A 14,789-nucleotide genomic window follows, 5' to 3' on the forward strand; every position below is an offset into this window, starting at 1 on the left:
CATCTACAGGTGGGGTTCAATTCTGACCCATTATGTTTATCCATCTTTAAAAGTGTTCATAAAGTTAACAGTGGTAATGTTATACCAGACTAGATTAGTTTACCTAGTCGGTAAAGTTATTTAAAAAAGAATTCAAAACTCTGTGACTACAATTGTTGACCAAATTTATGTTATCAAGACAAAACACAAATTCTACACTTCACATACTGTAAACCACATGATTAGTAGATTGAATTATTTGAATTGTCATGCGAATATTTCAAGATATGCAGTAACATTTATCAATACATAAAAGAAATACATAAAATGAGAACAAATATTGCAGACAATTTTCTTCAATAGCTTCACACAAATAATGCAGTATTTTTTTGTAAAATATGTTTTATAAACTTCAATTTACATTATTGTTATCAAATTTGCATTAACCCTAAATATTCAAGATTATTCTTAATAAAATATGCAGTGACAGGACAGAGTGTAGGAGAGAGCCTCGGCAACCATTAATACTAAAATCAGATACATGCACATTTGTTGAAACACCAGAACAAACCAGACAGAATGCAACCAATGAGAAGTTTTACAAAGAAAAAAGGTTCAGTGATACTATGTAAGTTAAACTTGAGCTCAGCTCTAGAGAGAATAGATTTTTATAACTCGAGGATGGAGCAACAGTCTTGTGTTCATCCTCATTGGCATTCGGCCTCACAGTCCTTAATGATTTCATCTGCAAAAAGTACACAACTATTATTGTTACATTCAATGTAAATGGGAAACATACTTTTATTTAAAGTTTGTATAAGCAAAAAGTTAGTATATTTATTCTTAATATAACAATCAGGTCACCTTAGTGTTTAGCCAGTGTGAGACTGCAATAACTGCATTTCGGTTTATCTGGCAATGACGTAGTCCTTCAAAATCACAGAAAATACAGTCCACTATAAAAACATCTGGATTGTTCACACATTCACTGCTGTTTGGGACAGAGTTTGAATCCAGTGTATTATGGAGAACAACAAGAACAACAGGCTTGTCTAGAAAAAGAATGTCATTTGTGTCAGTAAAAACAAACCAACAATACATTGATTTTGTATAAGTAAATGTTATTCTTGTATTCACCTATGTTATTCACCTGTTCTCTTTGAATAATTTTGTCCATCAGTATGACTGTCACTTAAAGCAGAAACAAAACGGAAGTGCAGAATAAAATCACTCTCTTGTTCTGTAGAAACCTCCCTCAGACACAGAGTCTCTCTGTTTAGAGCATCTATAAAGTCCCTGTGAAATTTATGTGTGTCTCCAGTCAAGATGACTGTATAGTTCAGTGGCTGCATATCTGAAAAAAACAAATATCAAACTCATGATATTAGGAATTCATCTAAAACACCACAAAGCAGATGTTGATTTATATATGAATAAATGGTCTCATAGCAATGTAAATAAAACATTCTTACAGTCGATCAGGTACTTTTTCTTCCGGTGGAAGTAAGGGAAGGCTTTAAGTGATTTAATTTAAATTAAATTTTATTTATATAGTGCTTTTCACAATTTTCATTGTTGCAAAGCAGCTTTACATACATCATAATAAAAGTTTTAATAAAAATAATACTGGGGGGAAATTAAAGAGAATATATGGTATTAAGATACATTATTGCAAGTTTTTCTCAACACTGTAAAAAACAAACAAAGTACTGGAAAATTACCATTACATTTTATTTTATTTTACGGACATTTCCGTTAATAATAATTTAATGCAGTGCAAAATGTAAAATACAGGTAAAACAACTTAAAAAAATTAATACGGAAAATTCCTTCATATTAATACAGTATATTGTGCCATATTTTTTTATTTTTTTGAGAGTGTATGCAATGTACACTGATGTTAGTGGATTGTGAGAAACAAAATCGAAAATTCGATTGAATTTTGTCTGGAGCAGGCCCCGGCTCCAGACATGAGATGAAAGGTGGGCCAAGTGATTTTCCAGGTGGCCGGAGGGAGGGGGGGTAACTATACAGTATATACAGTATATTTAGTGAATGAACAAAGACTGTCTCGCCAAAGAAAAGGGAAAACAAAAAAGAAAAATATGTGGAGCTGACTTGAATATCGCATTAATTTCGGGACTGGCTGTTATGTGGTGTGGGGGCAGGGTGGACGCAGAGTCGCTGAGAGAGATAGTCACGCTCACTGCAATGGATCAGTGTTTTTCACAGCAATGGTGGTTCACGGATCCTCTCTCTCAATGGCAATGGGTGGAGGCAGGGTGGGCACAGGAGCCGGGCCTAAATCGAAGTATATATAATTTAGGTATACTTCATGAAAGTTGCACTGATACATATTTTTTATGGTTTTAATACTTGTATTGTGTGGTAAACGTTTTTTAAAAGTAAAGCCTCTCATACCCTATTGTTTTTGTAAAACATCTAGCATAGTATTGAGTATATTTTACTTTTAATATTATTTAGTAGAATGTAATCAATAATAAAATTTCAATATTTCTACAGAAATCAATTAAAACATTTATTTTATTGATATATTTAGGTGAGATGTTAAAGTATTTTCTAATTATTAGTATAACTAACTACAGAATACACATCAAAATTTAATGTGATTTTAACTTACTTTCAGCAGAAGATCCTGATTTCATCCACTGGGGAGAAAATGACAATGGTCTTAATGAGATACTGAGTGTGTTTAATCTTTCATTACAAAAAATCCTTACCAAAAATGCAGATCTACAATTATTTAGAACATTTACCCTTCCCTTCCTCATCATGTTTTTTAGAACACATACAGTATCATACTATTACACCTTCTATCCAGGGGCGTGTCCAGGATTTTATACATGGGGTGGCAAAGGGGGACAAGAGCACAATGAGGGGTGGCAATACCTACACATATCAATCTTCATTTTCGCAGTTGTATTGTAAGGATTAGGAATATTATTGATTCCTAATTATTGATCCCTATTTTAGTCTGGTTCAGATCTTTTTTTTTATCAGCAATTGTGCTAATTTGTATTGTTGTTTCTGAAAGACAACTGCAGACACTTGAAGTTCTGTATGTTCAGCGTTGGGGTGGCAACTGAGGTGGCAAAGCCAATTTTTAAGGTGGCAGCTGCCACCCGGTGTCACCCCTGTGGACACGCCACTGTTTCTATCCAGTTGCAGGAAACTGCCCCCTTCCCCTCATTTTGACACTACATCAGACATTACATAAGATATAACAATAAAAGACACTATTCTGTCATTTCTTTGACGAAATGGCGCTTTGGTGAAGCAAAAAATAGAAATAAGGGTTCCCTTGAGCCATTTTCTTCAATGGATATGTACCGCAAGCCAAATTAGCTTTGTGGTAACAGCATATAGTAACAATTACAATTAGAGAACTAATTAATTCTTTACTAGTAACAATTACTTTTACAGACCTCTACAATTTAAAATTAGAAAGTTCTACATTTAAATTCTTATTAGCAACTTATTAACAACTCAATTACAGAAATGTGTTTACCCGTTGAAAAACCAGCAGCAAACATGAAGTCCAACTAATCCTGCTTCTCTCCAAAAGATTCTGAAAACTCTGAGGAAAAAAATGTGACAGCATATTTAGTAAAGAGTACTATGTGCATCAAATTATACCCTTTAGAGTTTTCATAACTTTTTCAAATACCACATCGTCAGCGTCAAGTATATCCCCCTGCAAAGAAAAATGACAGCATGACCTTCTTAAGTCAACAGTAATATATGTATCACGTTATACATTTCGAGGTTTAACTTGTTTTTACCATTCTCATTATCACTTCAGCCAATTTTCTCATCTGTGTCTCATCCTCTGTCTGATACTCCAGCAAACCTATAATAAACAGACAGTCCACTGTCAGTATATCTGTCCTGTTGACGCATCAGCTGCTGTCTGGTACAGTTTTCTGGTTAAAGTTGATGTGGGACCACTAGAACAACCAGTTTAACCCACCAATCCTCAATTCCTAACATGGAGTATGCTCATTTTCTTGCTCTATAGCAGCAGTCTAGGTGTAGAGTAACTCCTACCTTGACATATTGTATATTAAATATGTAAACTGTACCACTATAAAGACATATCTGCACATAAAATCATATGATGGAACGAGGAAAAAATGCATAACTCACTGTTGTCACTGTTGCTGCTTTTACACTCCTAATTTAAGAATTTAAAATTATGAACATGATCAACAACATGCTTTACAATCACTTCACCATAAAGCAATTTAGGTGAGAAGTTACATGCACAATAGTCAGTCTCACAAATATAGCATACACTTTTAGGCAGTCAGCTCAAAAATAATTTAAATTTAGCTAGGTAATACAGTTTAAACAACATACCTCTTCAGTGTTGACTGTAGTAACTTGGATGACATTACTGTCTAGGGTGTAGTTCAGTCTTCCTATTGCTTCATATTTAATCTCATAATGAGTGTCTGGACTGAGATCTGTCAGAGTTACGGTTGTTTGTCTCTTGTGCACATATTGAGATTTCCATTCTCTCTCTTCCTTCATTTTGTACAGTAACTTCAGCTCTACTGTAACAGGACATGATGAAGGCATCTTAAGAACTACACTGTGACCTCTGACCTGTATAATGATTGGACAGGCTGGTTTTGATGGAGGAGTGAAGCAAATATCTTCATCAGATCCGTTTTCATTCAAGAGAATGCAGGAACCTGGATGGATCGTGTGGTCTTTTGAAGAAACCAAGAACTTTGTGGACTGACTGCCACGTGAAGTCATTATGTCTTTAAATATTTTTAAATGTTCTCTCATTTTTTCTCGGACTGTTCCTTGGAGCCATGTCCGAGACACTGCATCAGGCATCTTCTCAAAATCTCTCCTCATCATTTGATATTTTAGGTAATTTTCATGATCAAAAAGCAACTCATCTGGCTCCTCAAGAGAACTGAATGTGTAGCACAACACATTCTCCACATTAATATCTGACAAAATTGTATCCAAGTTATTGTGTTCCTCTGCTCCAGAGTCCAGAAGTTGTTGAAGAATTGTAGTAACTACATTTAATTCTTTTTCTTTTTAGTGATCTACTCTGTAAGACTGGTGGCTTTAAATGGAGATTCTTCATGAGCTTGTTGAAGATCTGCCAAATCACAGATGTCTTTTTCACAGGATTGAATTGACTGGATCAAGGATTGAATTCTGGTATTTAAGTCTTGTCTGTAGGTTTGACAGTGTTTCATCATGTCTTGAATCTTTCTGTTAAATGCACCGAATATTTTTGATCTGCTGTCATCCATAAGTTCACTGCACTTTCTTTCAGTCAAAGTAAGACTCTCTAAGACAGACTCTGCGGCACTTATGAGCTTCTTGTCTATGACTCTGATGTGGATGACATCACTGTCTATGGTGTAGCTCAGTTTGCCAACTGCTGTATATTTAATCTCATACTCAGTGTCTGGACTGAGATCTGTCAGAGTTACTGTATCTTTGCTCTGTTGTACATGCTGAGATTTCCAGTCTTCTACGTCTTTCATTTTATACATTAACCTGAGCTCTTCTGTAGCTCGACATGTTGGTGGTACCTGCAAGACTACACTGTGACCTTTGACCTGTTCAACAGGCTGGTTTTGACGGAGGAGTAAAGCAAATATCTTCATCAGATCCATTATCATAAAGGAGAATGCAGGAACCTGGAATATTTTTCACTTCTTTTGATGCGACAATAAATTTGGCTGGTTTACGCTGTTTTGAATTGATCAGGTTTTTAAATATAATCGTGTTGGTCCTCATAATCTTTTTGGCATCAGAGGAAAGCCCAGTCATCCATTTGGCACTGGGTGAATTCTCTTTCTTTTGCCCCTTTGGACTCAAGTAGTCCTTCTGTGAAGAAAGGAGCACATCTGGACCCTCAAATGATGTGAACGTGTAGCTAACCAAATGTTCAACTTCTAGATCCATCAAGATTTCATCTAGATTCACTTCCACATTTGCTCCATAATCATTCAGTTGTCTGATAAATGTTTTAATTATGGCAGATTCTTTTTCTTTCTCTTTCACCCATTGTTCAAGATCCTGACCTCTGAATGGAGATTCCATATGATCAAGCAGAAGATCATTCAACTCAGTTTCCTTTTTCTTATACCCACGGATTTCTGGCAACAGAGAGCCAAGTTTTTTCATGAGACTCAACTTATAGCTGCAACAGTTTTCCCTCATCTGCATTATTTGATAATGAAATGCTACAAAAGACAAAGCAGGTGGCTCCTTCAGAAGATCGCAGCATTTCATTTCGGTTGTACTTAAACTCTCAAAAACTGAATCCACAGCTTTGATTAGACCTGTGCTGATGTCTTTTTAAACGTTTGCTGCACTTGTGTGTAATTTATCTAAAGGATAAAGCCACACTCTCAATGGAACTGCAAAATCTTTCTACTCTCCTAACAGTTTTGGAAGATCAGCAAAAATCTTCAAAGCATCTTCAAAAGAGGTTGGATTAGATGGCAACTGAAAGTCACCATAAAACGTACAGCTGAATTTTTGAACGGCAGTCTTCTGATTGTCATTCATGTTCAGATCAATCTCTGCACCCAGTGAAATGCCCTTCAGCTTATCAAATGTAGCTTTTACTTCACCGTCTACAGTAGTTTTGTCCTCATCTGATGAAACTTCTCTGTCAAAAACAAAGCAAGCATTCGCCCCATACAGCACAGCGGTCACCACATGTGTAGCTGAATCATTATCAAAGGCTTCATAGTGAGTTATATTTCCAGAAGCCAAGTGGTTCATGGTCAGTTCTTCAAACTTGGTGGTTGAATGGTAATGTAGGGTTAGTCTTTGCTGTTTAAAGGATTTCTTGGTGTCGCTGAGATATTTTGCTGCTCCTCTCACATTGACAAGTCCACTTAAAAGACTCAATTTCAGAGAACCATCAATGTTCAGTAAGTGAGATTTATCATCAATGGAGTCTGAAGCTGTGACATTGAAATCTGTATTAATTTGGGCATGACTAAGTATACTCTGCTGAAGCTGCTCTTTATCCCATAGTGTGATTCCTATAATTGGAAACAACAATATGGCATATTAAATATGAACATGTGGTTCATAAATCATGAATCAATAAAAGGGAATAATTACTTAATAATTAGTTAATCCAACATAAATTACATTTCATAACCATTTGTTTATTCCTTTTAAACCACTTTATACACATTGTAATCAATCACAACAAATCCTGTTTGATAATCATGATGGTTTACAGTATTGGTCTAATGGTTCTAATTGTAATGGTAACTTGTTAGATTTGTAATGTGCTATATATTTGAGTTCTAATTTACACTCTTAAAAATAAAGGTGCTTAAAAGGTTTTTCACAGCGATGCCATACACTGTAAAAATAAAAGGTGCCTCAAATATCCTGTTGTGTACTCAAAGAACCTTAAACCTTATTTTAAGTGCTTCAAAGCTCCTTTTCTCATAATAGGGTTATTGGTGGAACCATCTATAGTCTTTGTGGTTCTTCCAGGAACCTAGAAGATTCTTGAATAACCGCACATTCAGTTGTGAAGTTCTGGAGTCACCTTTTCACACTGGGACCTCAAAGTGCTTTGCGGGTTATTGAAGGAACTCACATTCTAAAAAAATGGTTCTTGTAAGATCTGTAAACTTGAAAGTGGTTCCTGGAGGATCTCTCTTGTACATGACAGTATCTAGAGGAACCCCCCAAAATTCTGCATGAAATGGGGATTTTTAGACTGATCATTTTGATGCTTTATAAGAATAGGCCAAAGTTTGGTTTGTGGTCCCTGCTATGTGAACACACATTTTAAAATCATGCACATGATTAGAAAAGGCTAAATGTTATTTTGAAAAATTTCAGCAAGCTTTTAATTCTTTTATATTTATTAATATTAATATTATATTCATTGGAGACAAAACTATCATTCAATAATTATTCATTCCATAAGATCCTAAATCACTGAAATCTTTTGAAAATGTAATGTTGTTGTGTTTTCCATTCGAACAAACTGCAGCTGCTCTGTGTGTTTATTGTGCAGTCTCGCCCTCCACAGTACTGTGGCGCTGTTGGCCCAATGTCGCAGCGTCAATGCATGTGGCGCTTTCGTTAGTAATATGTGTGTTTAACTTTTTCCAGCTCTGCGCAGACCGATCACCTTATGACAAAACGCATACGACATTAGAATAGCATTTCTAAAGCATACAGGGCAGTCAGTTCACAAATAGATCTCACTGTGCTTTGATGTCATACGCCGTTCCGTCTGCGATCAAAAATCTGACTGGCACACACGAGGTGTACGAGTTTTCACCGGTGTCCTCTCGCGCCAGAGGCGGGAATTCAAAATAACGGATGGCAACAACCTCTCGACTGTCCCATTGAAGGTAAGTAGAGTAAAAATATATAAATAACTAAAATATATTAACTATATACTATTTATACAAATGTGTACTCTGACACGTCTAATTGTATGGCCGTTTTTGGCTGTTTAACCGTTTACTTATTTTACACAGTGTAGACAGCGCTTGTTTTAGCCGAGATGCTAACGAATATAAGTTAATGATGAAGCTTGTGGGGCTAACGTTAAATTGGTGTTAAATGACAAACAATGACTTTTAGCCACTTTTAGCTATTATGTTCACTTTTAGTGAATGTATAGCTCTTTTTTTCTTGTTGTTTGTGTTGAATGGTTTCCCCACCCATGTTACATAAATTGCCTGTAATTAAATATTTTTATCATATTCAGTTCTGTTTTTATCCTTTTTCCTCAGAATTTTCAGTATTTTCCAGTTGAGTAGACAAAAAGGTAAGTATTATATTTATTATGATATTTTTATTGTTATGTTATTTGTTATATTTGCACATGTAAAAACACTCACTGACTAGGGTTGTCACGGTACCATAAACATGTCTTACGATACTATACCAGCTGAAGTATCTCGATACCAAGTAGTATCACGATGCTGTGCCATATAATTCAAATCTATACACAAAAACACAGATTTAGATTGAACATTTTGTATTTACTACAGTAAACTGTATTATACTTTGCACTAGAATATGTTGTTGTATTAACTGTAGTAATTAGATAAATTGTAGCAAATACATTTACATTTAGACATTTGTAAATACTGTAGTATACTTAAATATTTACTATGATAAGACTCAAAAACACTAGTATCTATGAGTTTTAGTAGTTTACTGTAGTAAATACTAAAGTACACTAGATCATTTTTCACGTAGGAACTAATTCAAATGTTGGACAAATTTAATTGATACAGCAGTCTTTATAAAGGGAAATATTAGGCTTACTTTAAATGCAGAACTAAAACGGCCAGTAGGTGGCGTCAATTTTCCACTGAGTTAGTGAATCATTTAACCAACTCGTTCAAATCGCCAATTTGAATCATCAACTCGCCCGAGACATTTAAAACACACATTCATTTAGGAGATAAACACCGCAAAAAGGCAGATGTAAGTGTTCAAATAAATATTAATGCGCATATGCAACATTAACTACGGTACTACGATACTGCCGGTATTTTGAAGCTTTAGCATCGCGATGCTACCGTAACACCGTGCAACCCTATCACTGACAATGAAAAAATCGGAATAAAGTGGATTGTTGATATAAATAGCCTGCTGTACTCCTTAACCATAGACCAAAGCAGTGACTAACAGGCATTGTAATATTTTGTTTATTGTTACATTTGTAAACCAATTTGTGATGTGCTAAATGATTAAATGTAATGTTTTGAGACATTATCTTAATCCCTCTTTTTTGTATCCATGTCTTATTCCCAGGGACACCCAAGGCCAACAGACCCAGCTCCAGCCCGCCCTGATGCTCATCCTTGCACTGCCTGGGACACCTAAGGCCAACAGCCGCAGCTCCTGTTCTCTTTTTGCCATAAATACATATCTACTTTAGCAATACAACATTGTGAAATGCACTATAGAAATTATTTTGACTTTGGATCCTCACACCACCTGGTATTAGCAGGAAACCCATTTGGAGAGAACAGCATTGTTTTTTTCTTGCTCGCAAGGATTTGCTTTTTGGCAAATTACAACTTTACCATGGGTGTAGGCCTTGCTATGAGAGACTACTTTTTTGCTGGACTTTTTTACAATTGTACATTTGTACAAAGAACCTGAAATATTTCTGTATTTAAAGTTAAGGCAAATTATTTGTTAGTTTTGTTAAGATGTTGTTTTCATTTATAACAATATCACCAACACAGTATTAATTATACATTTGATTTCATGAATTTAGAATTGTAATGTACAATATTTACTATTTTGTGAATATTTATTCAATGTAAATTGTTGTTGTTTATCAATAAACTGTTTGCTTTGTATTTGCTTTTAGTATTTCTGCATATTAAAATATTGTGAATAGCAAATATAAACTGTGAAATGGTGCTTTGAAGCACCCAAGATGGTTCCAGACCATTTTAATAAAAGGGATCCCCAAGAAGCCTTGGAGGGTTCCTCAGAGAACCGTCCTTCGTGAAGCGGTGCCTTGAGTTTCCCCTGAGGGTTCCGCAGGTGTGGCAATGTGAAGAACCCCAAATGGTTCCTCAAAGAACCTTTCATTTTTACAGTGTAGAATAACCATTTTTGGTCATTTTTTGAACCATTCAAAGTTCTTTAAAGAACCATCTCTTACTTTTTTATAATCTGAAGAACCTTTTTTCGCCACAAAGAACCTTTTGTAAAGCAGAATGGTTCTTCAGATATTAAAGGTTCTTTATGGAACCCAAAGGTTCTTCTAAGGCACCGAAGAACCTTTTGAAGCACCTTTTTTTGAAGAGTGTACCGTATTGTTGTTAAACTGCTTCGGTCTTAAAACAACTTCGAGGAATTTAGCAACATCTTCCCCCAAACTGTTTAAACTAAATTCAATAGATCAGCTTGTTTGGAACAAGCTGTCAAACTATTTTTTTGGTACCTGGTACTAGGGCATCTTTTCTGCAGTCATACAGCATCCCCAGCTGGAAGGGTCTCCCAAGAGCAGCAGTTTCTATGACATCCACTCCTACAGCATCCATTTTATGTCTAGGATTTACATGAAGGATATAGACATTTACATTTAGGCATTTAGCAGATTTTATCCAAAGCGACTTACAAAAGTGAAGAAACAATTGAGACCCCAAATTCTGAACACTGTAAAAATTAAAGGTTCTTCTAGGAACCATTTGGGGTTCTTCACATTGCCACGCCGGCGAAACCCTCAGGGGAAACTCAAGGCACCACTTAATTAAGGGCGGTTCTCTGAGGAACCCTCAAGGCTTCTTGGGATCCCATTTATTAAAATGGTCTGGAACCATCTTGGGTGATTGGGGCACCATTTTACAGTTTATATTTGCTATTCACAATATTTTAATAAGCAGAAATACTAAATCAAATACAAGTATATTGATAAACAACAACAATTTACATAGAATAAATATTTACAGAATGGTCAATATTGAACATTACCATTCTAAATTCATGAAATCACATGTATAATTAATACTGTGTCGGTGATATTGTTATAAATGAAAAGTCTTTATCTTAACAAAACCTTAATAATTTGCCTTAATTTTAAATATACTGTACATACAGAAATATTTCAGGTACTTTGTACAAATGTACAATTGTAAAAAAGTCCAGCAAAAAAGAAGTCTCTCATAGCAAGGCCTACACCAATGGTGAAGTTGTAATTTGCCAAAAAGCAAATCCTTGCAAGCTAGAGAAAACAATGCTGTTCTCTCCAAATGGGTTTCCTGCTAATACCAGGTGGTGTGAGGATCCATGTAGTCAAAGTAAAAATTATTTCTATAGTACATTTCACAATTTTGCATTGCTAAAGTAGATATGTATTTATGGCAAAAAGAGAACAGGAGCTGCGGCTGTTGGCCTTAGGTGTCCCAGGCAGTGCAAGGATGAGCATCAGGGTGGGCTGGTCTGTTGGCCTTGGGTGTCCCTGCGAATAAGACATGGAGACAAAAAGAGGGATTTAGATAAAAGTCTTATAAAACGTTACATTTAATCATTTAGCCAGGGCTCGACATTAACGCTTGTCCGGGACAAGTGAATGTTTTGTATGGGCAAGTGAGAGAGAATTTTACTTACGGACAAGTAACTTGGAAAAAAAACCAGTGCGACATATGTAGAATAATAAGAATATGTGCATTAGACAGTGCTGCGTGTTTGTCGTGGTTGTGCTTGTTTGTGTGTGACAATAATCAATGCGCACCGCACTGAGTCCATGCGGACGCGGAATCCGTCATCTGGCTGTTCTGCGTGTCTGAGTGAATTACGTGCACAGTTTAACATACAACACGAGTGATGGTCGAGGATTTATCTGCGTCTGCACTGTATGAGGTTATGAACACATGAACTTCATCTCCAGAGTTGCTCCGACAGTTTATTTTACGATCGTTTTACTGTTTGAGTGAAGATATCTGCAAACAAGCGTCTTCCCGAAGACCCGTCAAAATAAAAGTCCCGTTAAATAGAACATTCAGACAAAAAATACTGTAGTGTACTATAGTATTTGCTATTGAAAATTGAAGTGCCCTTGTAGTAAATTGATAAACACTGTATACTATAGTAAAGTTCAAAAACAATATAGTAAGAATTTTACTGCACTATAGTATCCTACAATAATTTATGTGGACAAATATACCACTATTGTATAGTAAAGGAAAAACACAGAACTTAGAAATATTAAAACAAATTTAGGTAATCTAAAAATGATATGGCACTAATTTATCCATCTGTATGTAACATTAATGTCTTTTGTCAGTTATCTGCCTATTCATGTTGAACTACACTTGGACATTTCTGCCTGTGCTACCAAACTTTAAACCTCTCTAGCACCAGTGCTATGTGCAAAAGAAGCTAACTTACAGCCTTAACACTAATAATAATAATTACTGCTTGCCTTTGTTTTATAGCAGTCACGGAGGGTAGGCCTATAACCAAATTCAGGCGGCCAAAGCGGACACTAGTTAAAATGCTTAAAGGCAAACTTGACCAATCTAAATCCGAAACAATTATATTGATTATATTACAGTATATATATTATAATTCAAATGAAATATCTTTTTTTAAAATCTTTGGACAAGTAATTTTTGTAGTCGGACAAGTGAATGACAAATTAACTTGTCCGAAGGACAACCACATGACAATGCTAAATGTCAAGCCCTGATTTAGCACATCACAAATTGGTATACAAATGTAGCAATAAACAAAATATTACAATGCCTGGAAGTCACTGTTTTGGTCAAAGGTTAAGGAGCACAATAGGCTTTTTATAGCAACAAACTGTAATAATCCACTTTATTCAGATTTTGCATTGTCAATGAGTATTTTTACATGTGCAAATATAACAAATAACATAATAATGAAAATATCATAATAAATATAATACTTACATTTTTTTGCTGCTCAACTGGAAAATACTGAAAATTCTGAGTTAAAAGGATAAAAACAGAACTGAATGATAAAAATATTTAATTACAGACAATTTATGTAACATGGGTGGGAAAACCATTCAACACAAACATCAATAAGTTAAAAAAGAGCTATACATTCACTAAAAGTGAACATAATAGCTAAAAGTGGCTAAAAGTCATTGTTTGTCATTCAACACTAACCATTTAACGTTAGCCCCACAAGCTTAATCTTAATTTATATTCGTTAGCATCTCGGCTAAAACATGCGCTGCCTTCACTGTGTAAATAAATGGTTTAAACAGCCAAAAGCGGCCATACAATTAGACGTGTCAGAGTATACATTTATATAAATAGTATATAGTTAGTATATTTAAGTTATTTATATATTTTGACTTTACTTACCTCCAATGGGACAGTCGAGAGGTTGTTGCGAAACGTCATTTTGAATTCCCGGCTGTCGCGCGAGCGGAACAACACCGGTGAACACTCGTGCCAGACAGATGTTTGATCGCAGACGGATCGGCGACATCAACGCACAGTGAGATCTATTTGTGAACTGACTGCTCTGTATGCTTTAGAGATGCTGTCGGTACACGATCCGGGATGCCTGCACGATCCGTTCACGCATGCGCATAATGACGTAGTAGACAATTCTGTTTAGCGACGACACTGCACGATCTGTTCCACGCTTGAGCACCTTTGTACCGCGACTTTCACTACTGTCCACCTCTGGTCTCATGTCACTTCTGTGTGCACACTATGCGTTGAAATACTCTGTAACGTTTCCCCAGACTTGTTTGTAGTTCTTTCTTCATGTAAGTGCAGATAGTCTAGGCAGAAATGCATATTATGTTCCTTATTGTGTTCTGTAACCACCATTGAAGGGATTATTCCTCATTTAGATTATATAGATAGATATATTAGCCTATATATAGACCCATACTAATACAAAACGAGTCGATTTAAAGTTAACTAATATTAGCAGCTTTTAATAAAAACTATAATAACTTTAATAAATACTACTGACCTCAGATCGAAACACGGCAAGTTAAGTAGGCGTAATGCCATGCAGCAATGAATCGCAAAGGGGAGTATGGAGGAAACTGAAGGTTTGCAGTGACAGACTCTCAAGACTCAGACTTTATTCCACATGTAACCAAAATCGTGTATGTTCATGTAACAACTCCTTTATTATTTTGGATTGGCAACCACGTAAACACATCGTAATGCATAGCGTAAGCTACATTTTAAAACATCAAAATAGACCCGCCGTGAACTGTTAAATGAAAAACACGACGTAGCCTACAAAAACCATAGTTGCATTATAGTAACTGCAGTTTAACC

The 14,789-nt window shown here is 35.6% G+C and overlaps 2 protein-coding genes and 1 long non-coding RNA gene across 6 annotated transcripts in view; all 3 read right to left on the reverse strand.

The window, feature by feature from the left end:
• Positions 1–151: 151 nt before the first annotated feature.
• On the reverse strand, positions 152–5,496 carry LOC130547863 (uncharacterized). Of its 4 annotated transcripts, none has more exons than XM_057324233.1 (10): positions 4,360–5,496; positions 4,147–4,174; positions 3,783–3,850; positions 3,668–3,694; positions 3,509–3,577; positions 2,621–2,648; positions 2,187–2,280; positions 1,130–1,333; positions 844–1,031; positions 152–724 (listed from the first exon to the last, which is right to left on the reverse strand). In XM_057324233.1, exons 1-7 carry the CDS (start codon positions 4,870–4,872, stop codon positions 2,222–2,224), a joined length of 792 nt encoding a protein of 263 aa, XP_057180216.1. In that variant the 5' UTR covers positions 4,873–5,496; the 3' UTR covers positions 152–724; positions 844–1,031; positions 1,130–1,333; positions 2,187–2,221. The 4 variants fall into 4 exon arrangements, with proteins under 4 accessions (XP_057180216.1, XP_057180192.1, XP_057180199.1 ...); XM_057324209.1 differs by having other exon boundaries at positions 3,656–3,694; XM_057324216.1 differs by having other exon boundaries at positions 1,117–1,333; positions 3,656–3,694.
• Positions 5,497–6,395: 899 nt separating this feature from the next.
• Positions 6,396–14,789, reverse strand: part of LOC130547816 (cytolytic toxin-beta-like) — a 63,564-nt gene continuing 55,170 nt past the window's right edge. Inside the window, exons 2-3 of the mRNA XM_057324135.1 lie at positions 10,952–11,058; positions 6,396–7,037 (exon numbers count right to left, since the gene is read on the reverse strand). Coding sequence (XP_057180118.1) covers positions 6,415–7,037; positions 10,952–11,051 — 723 coding nt within the window. The 5' untranslated portion in view covers positions 11,052–11,058 and the 3' untranslated portion in view covers positions 6,396–6,414. The remainder of the gene's footprint in view (positions 7,038–10,951; positions 11,059–14,789) is intronic.
• On the reverse strand, positions 11,529–14,748 carry LOC130547892 (uncharacterized). The gene is made up of 3 exons (XR_008961949.1): positions 13,848–14,748; positions 13,425–13,460; positions 11,529–11,968 (listed from the first exon to the last, which is right to left on the reverse strand). It is a non-coding gene; the product is annotated as an uncharacterized LOC130547892 (long non-coding RNA).

The sequence above is a fragment of the Triplophysa rosa genome, linkage group LG2, assembly GCF_024868665.1.
Source record: "Triplophysa rosa linkage group LG2, Trosa_1v2, whole genome shotgun sequence".
NCBI classification, from domain to species: Eukaryota; Metazoa; Chordata; class Actinopteri; order Cypriniformes; family Nemacheilidae; genus Triplophysa; species Triplophysa rosa.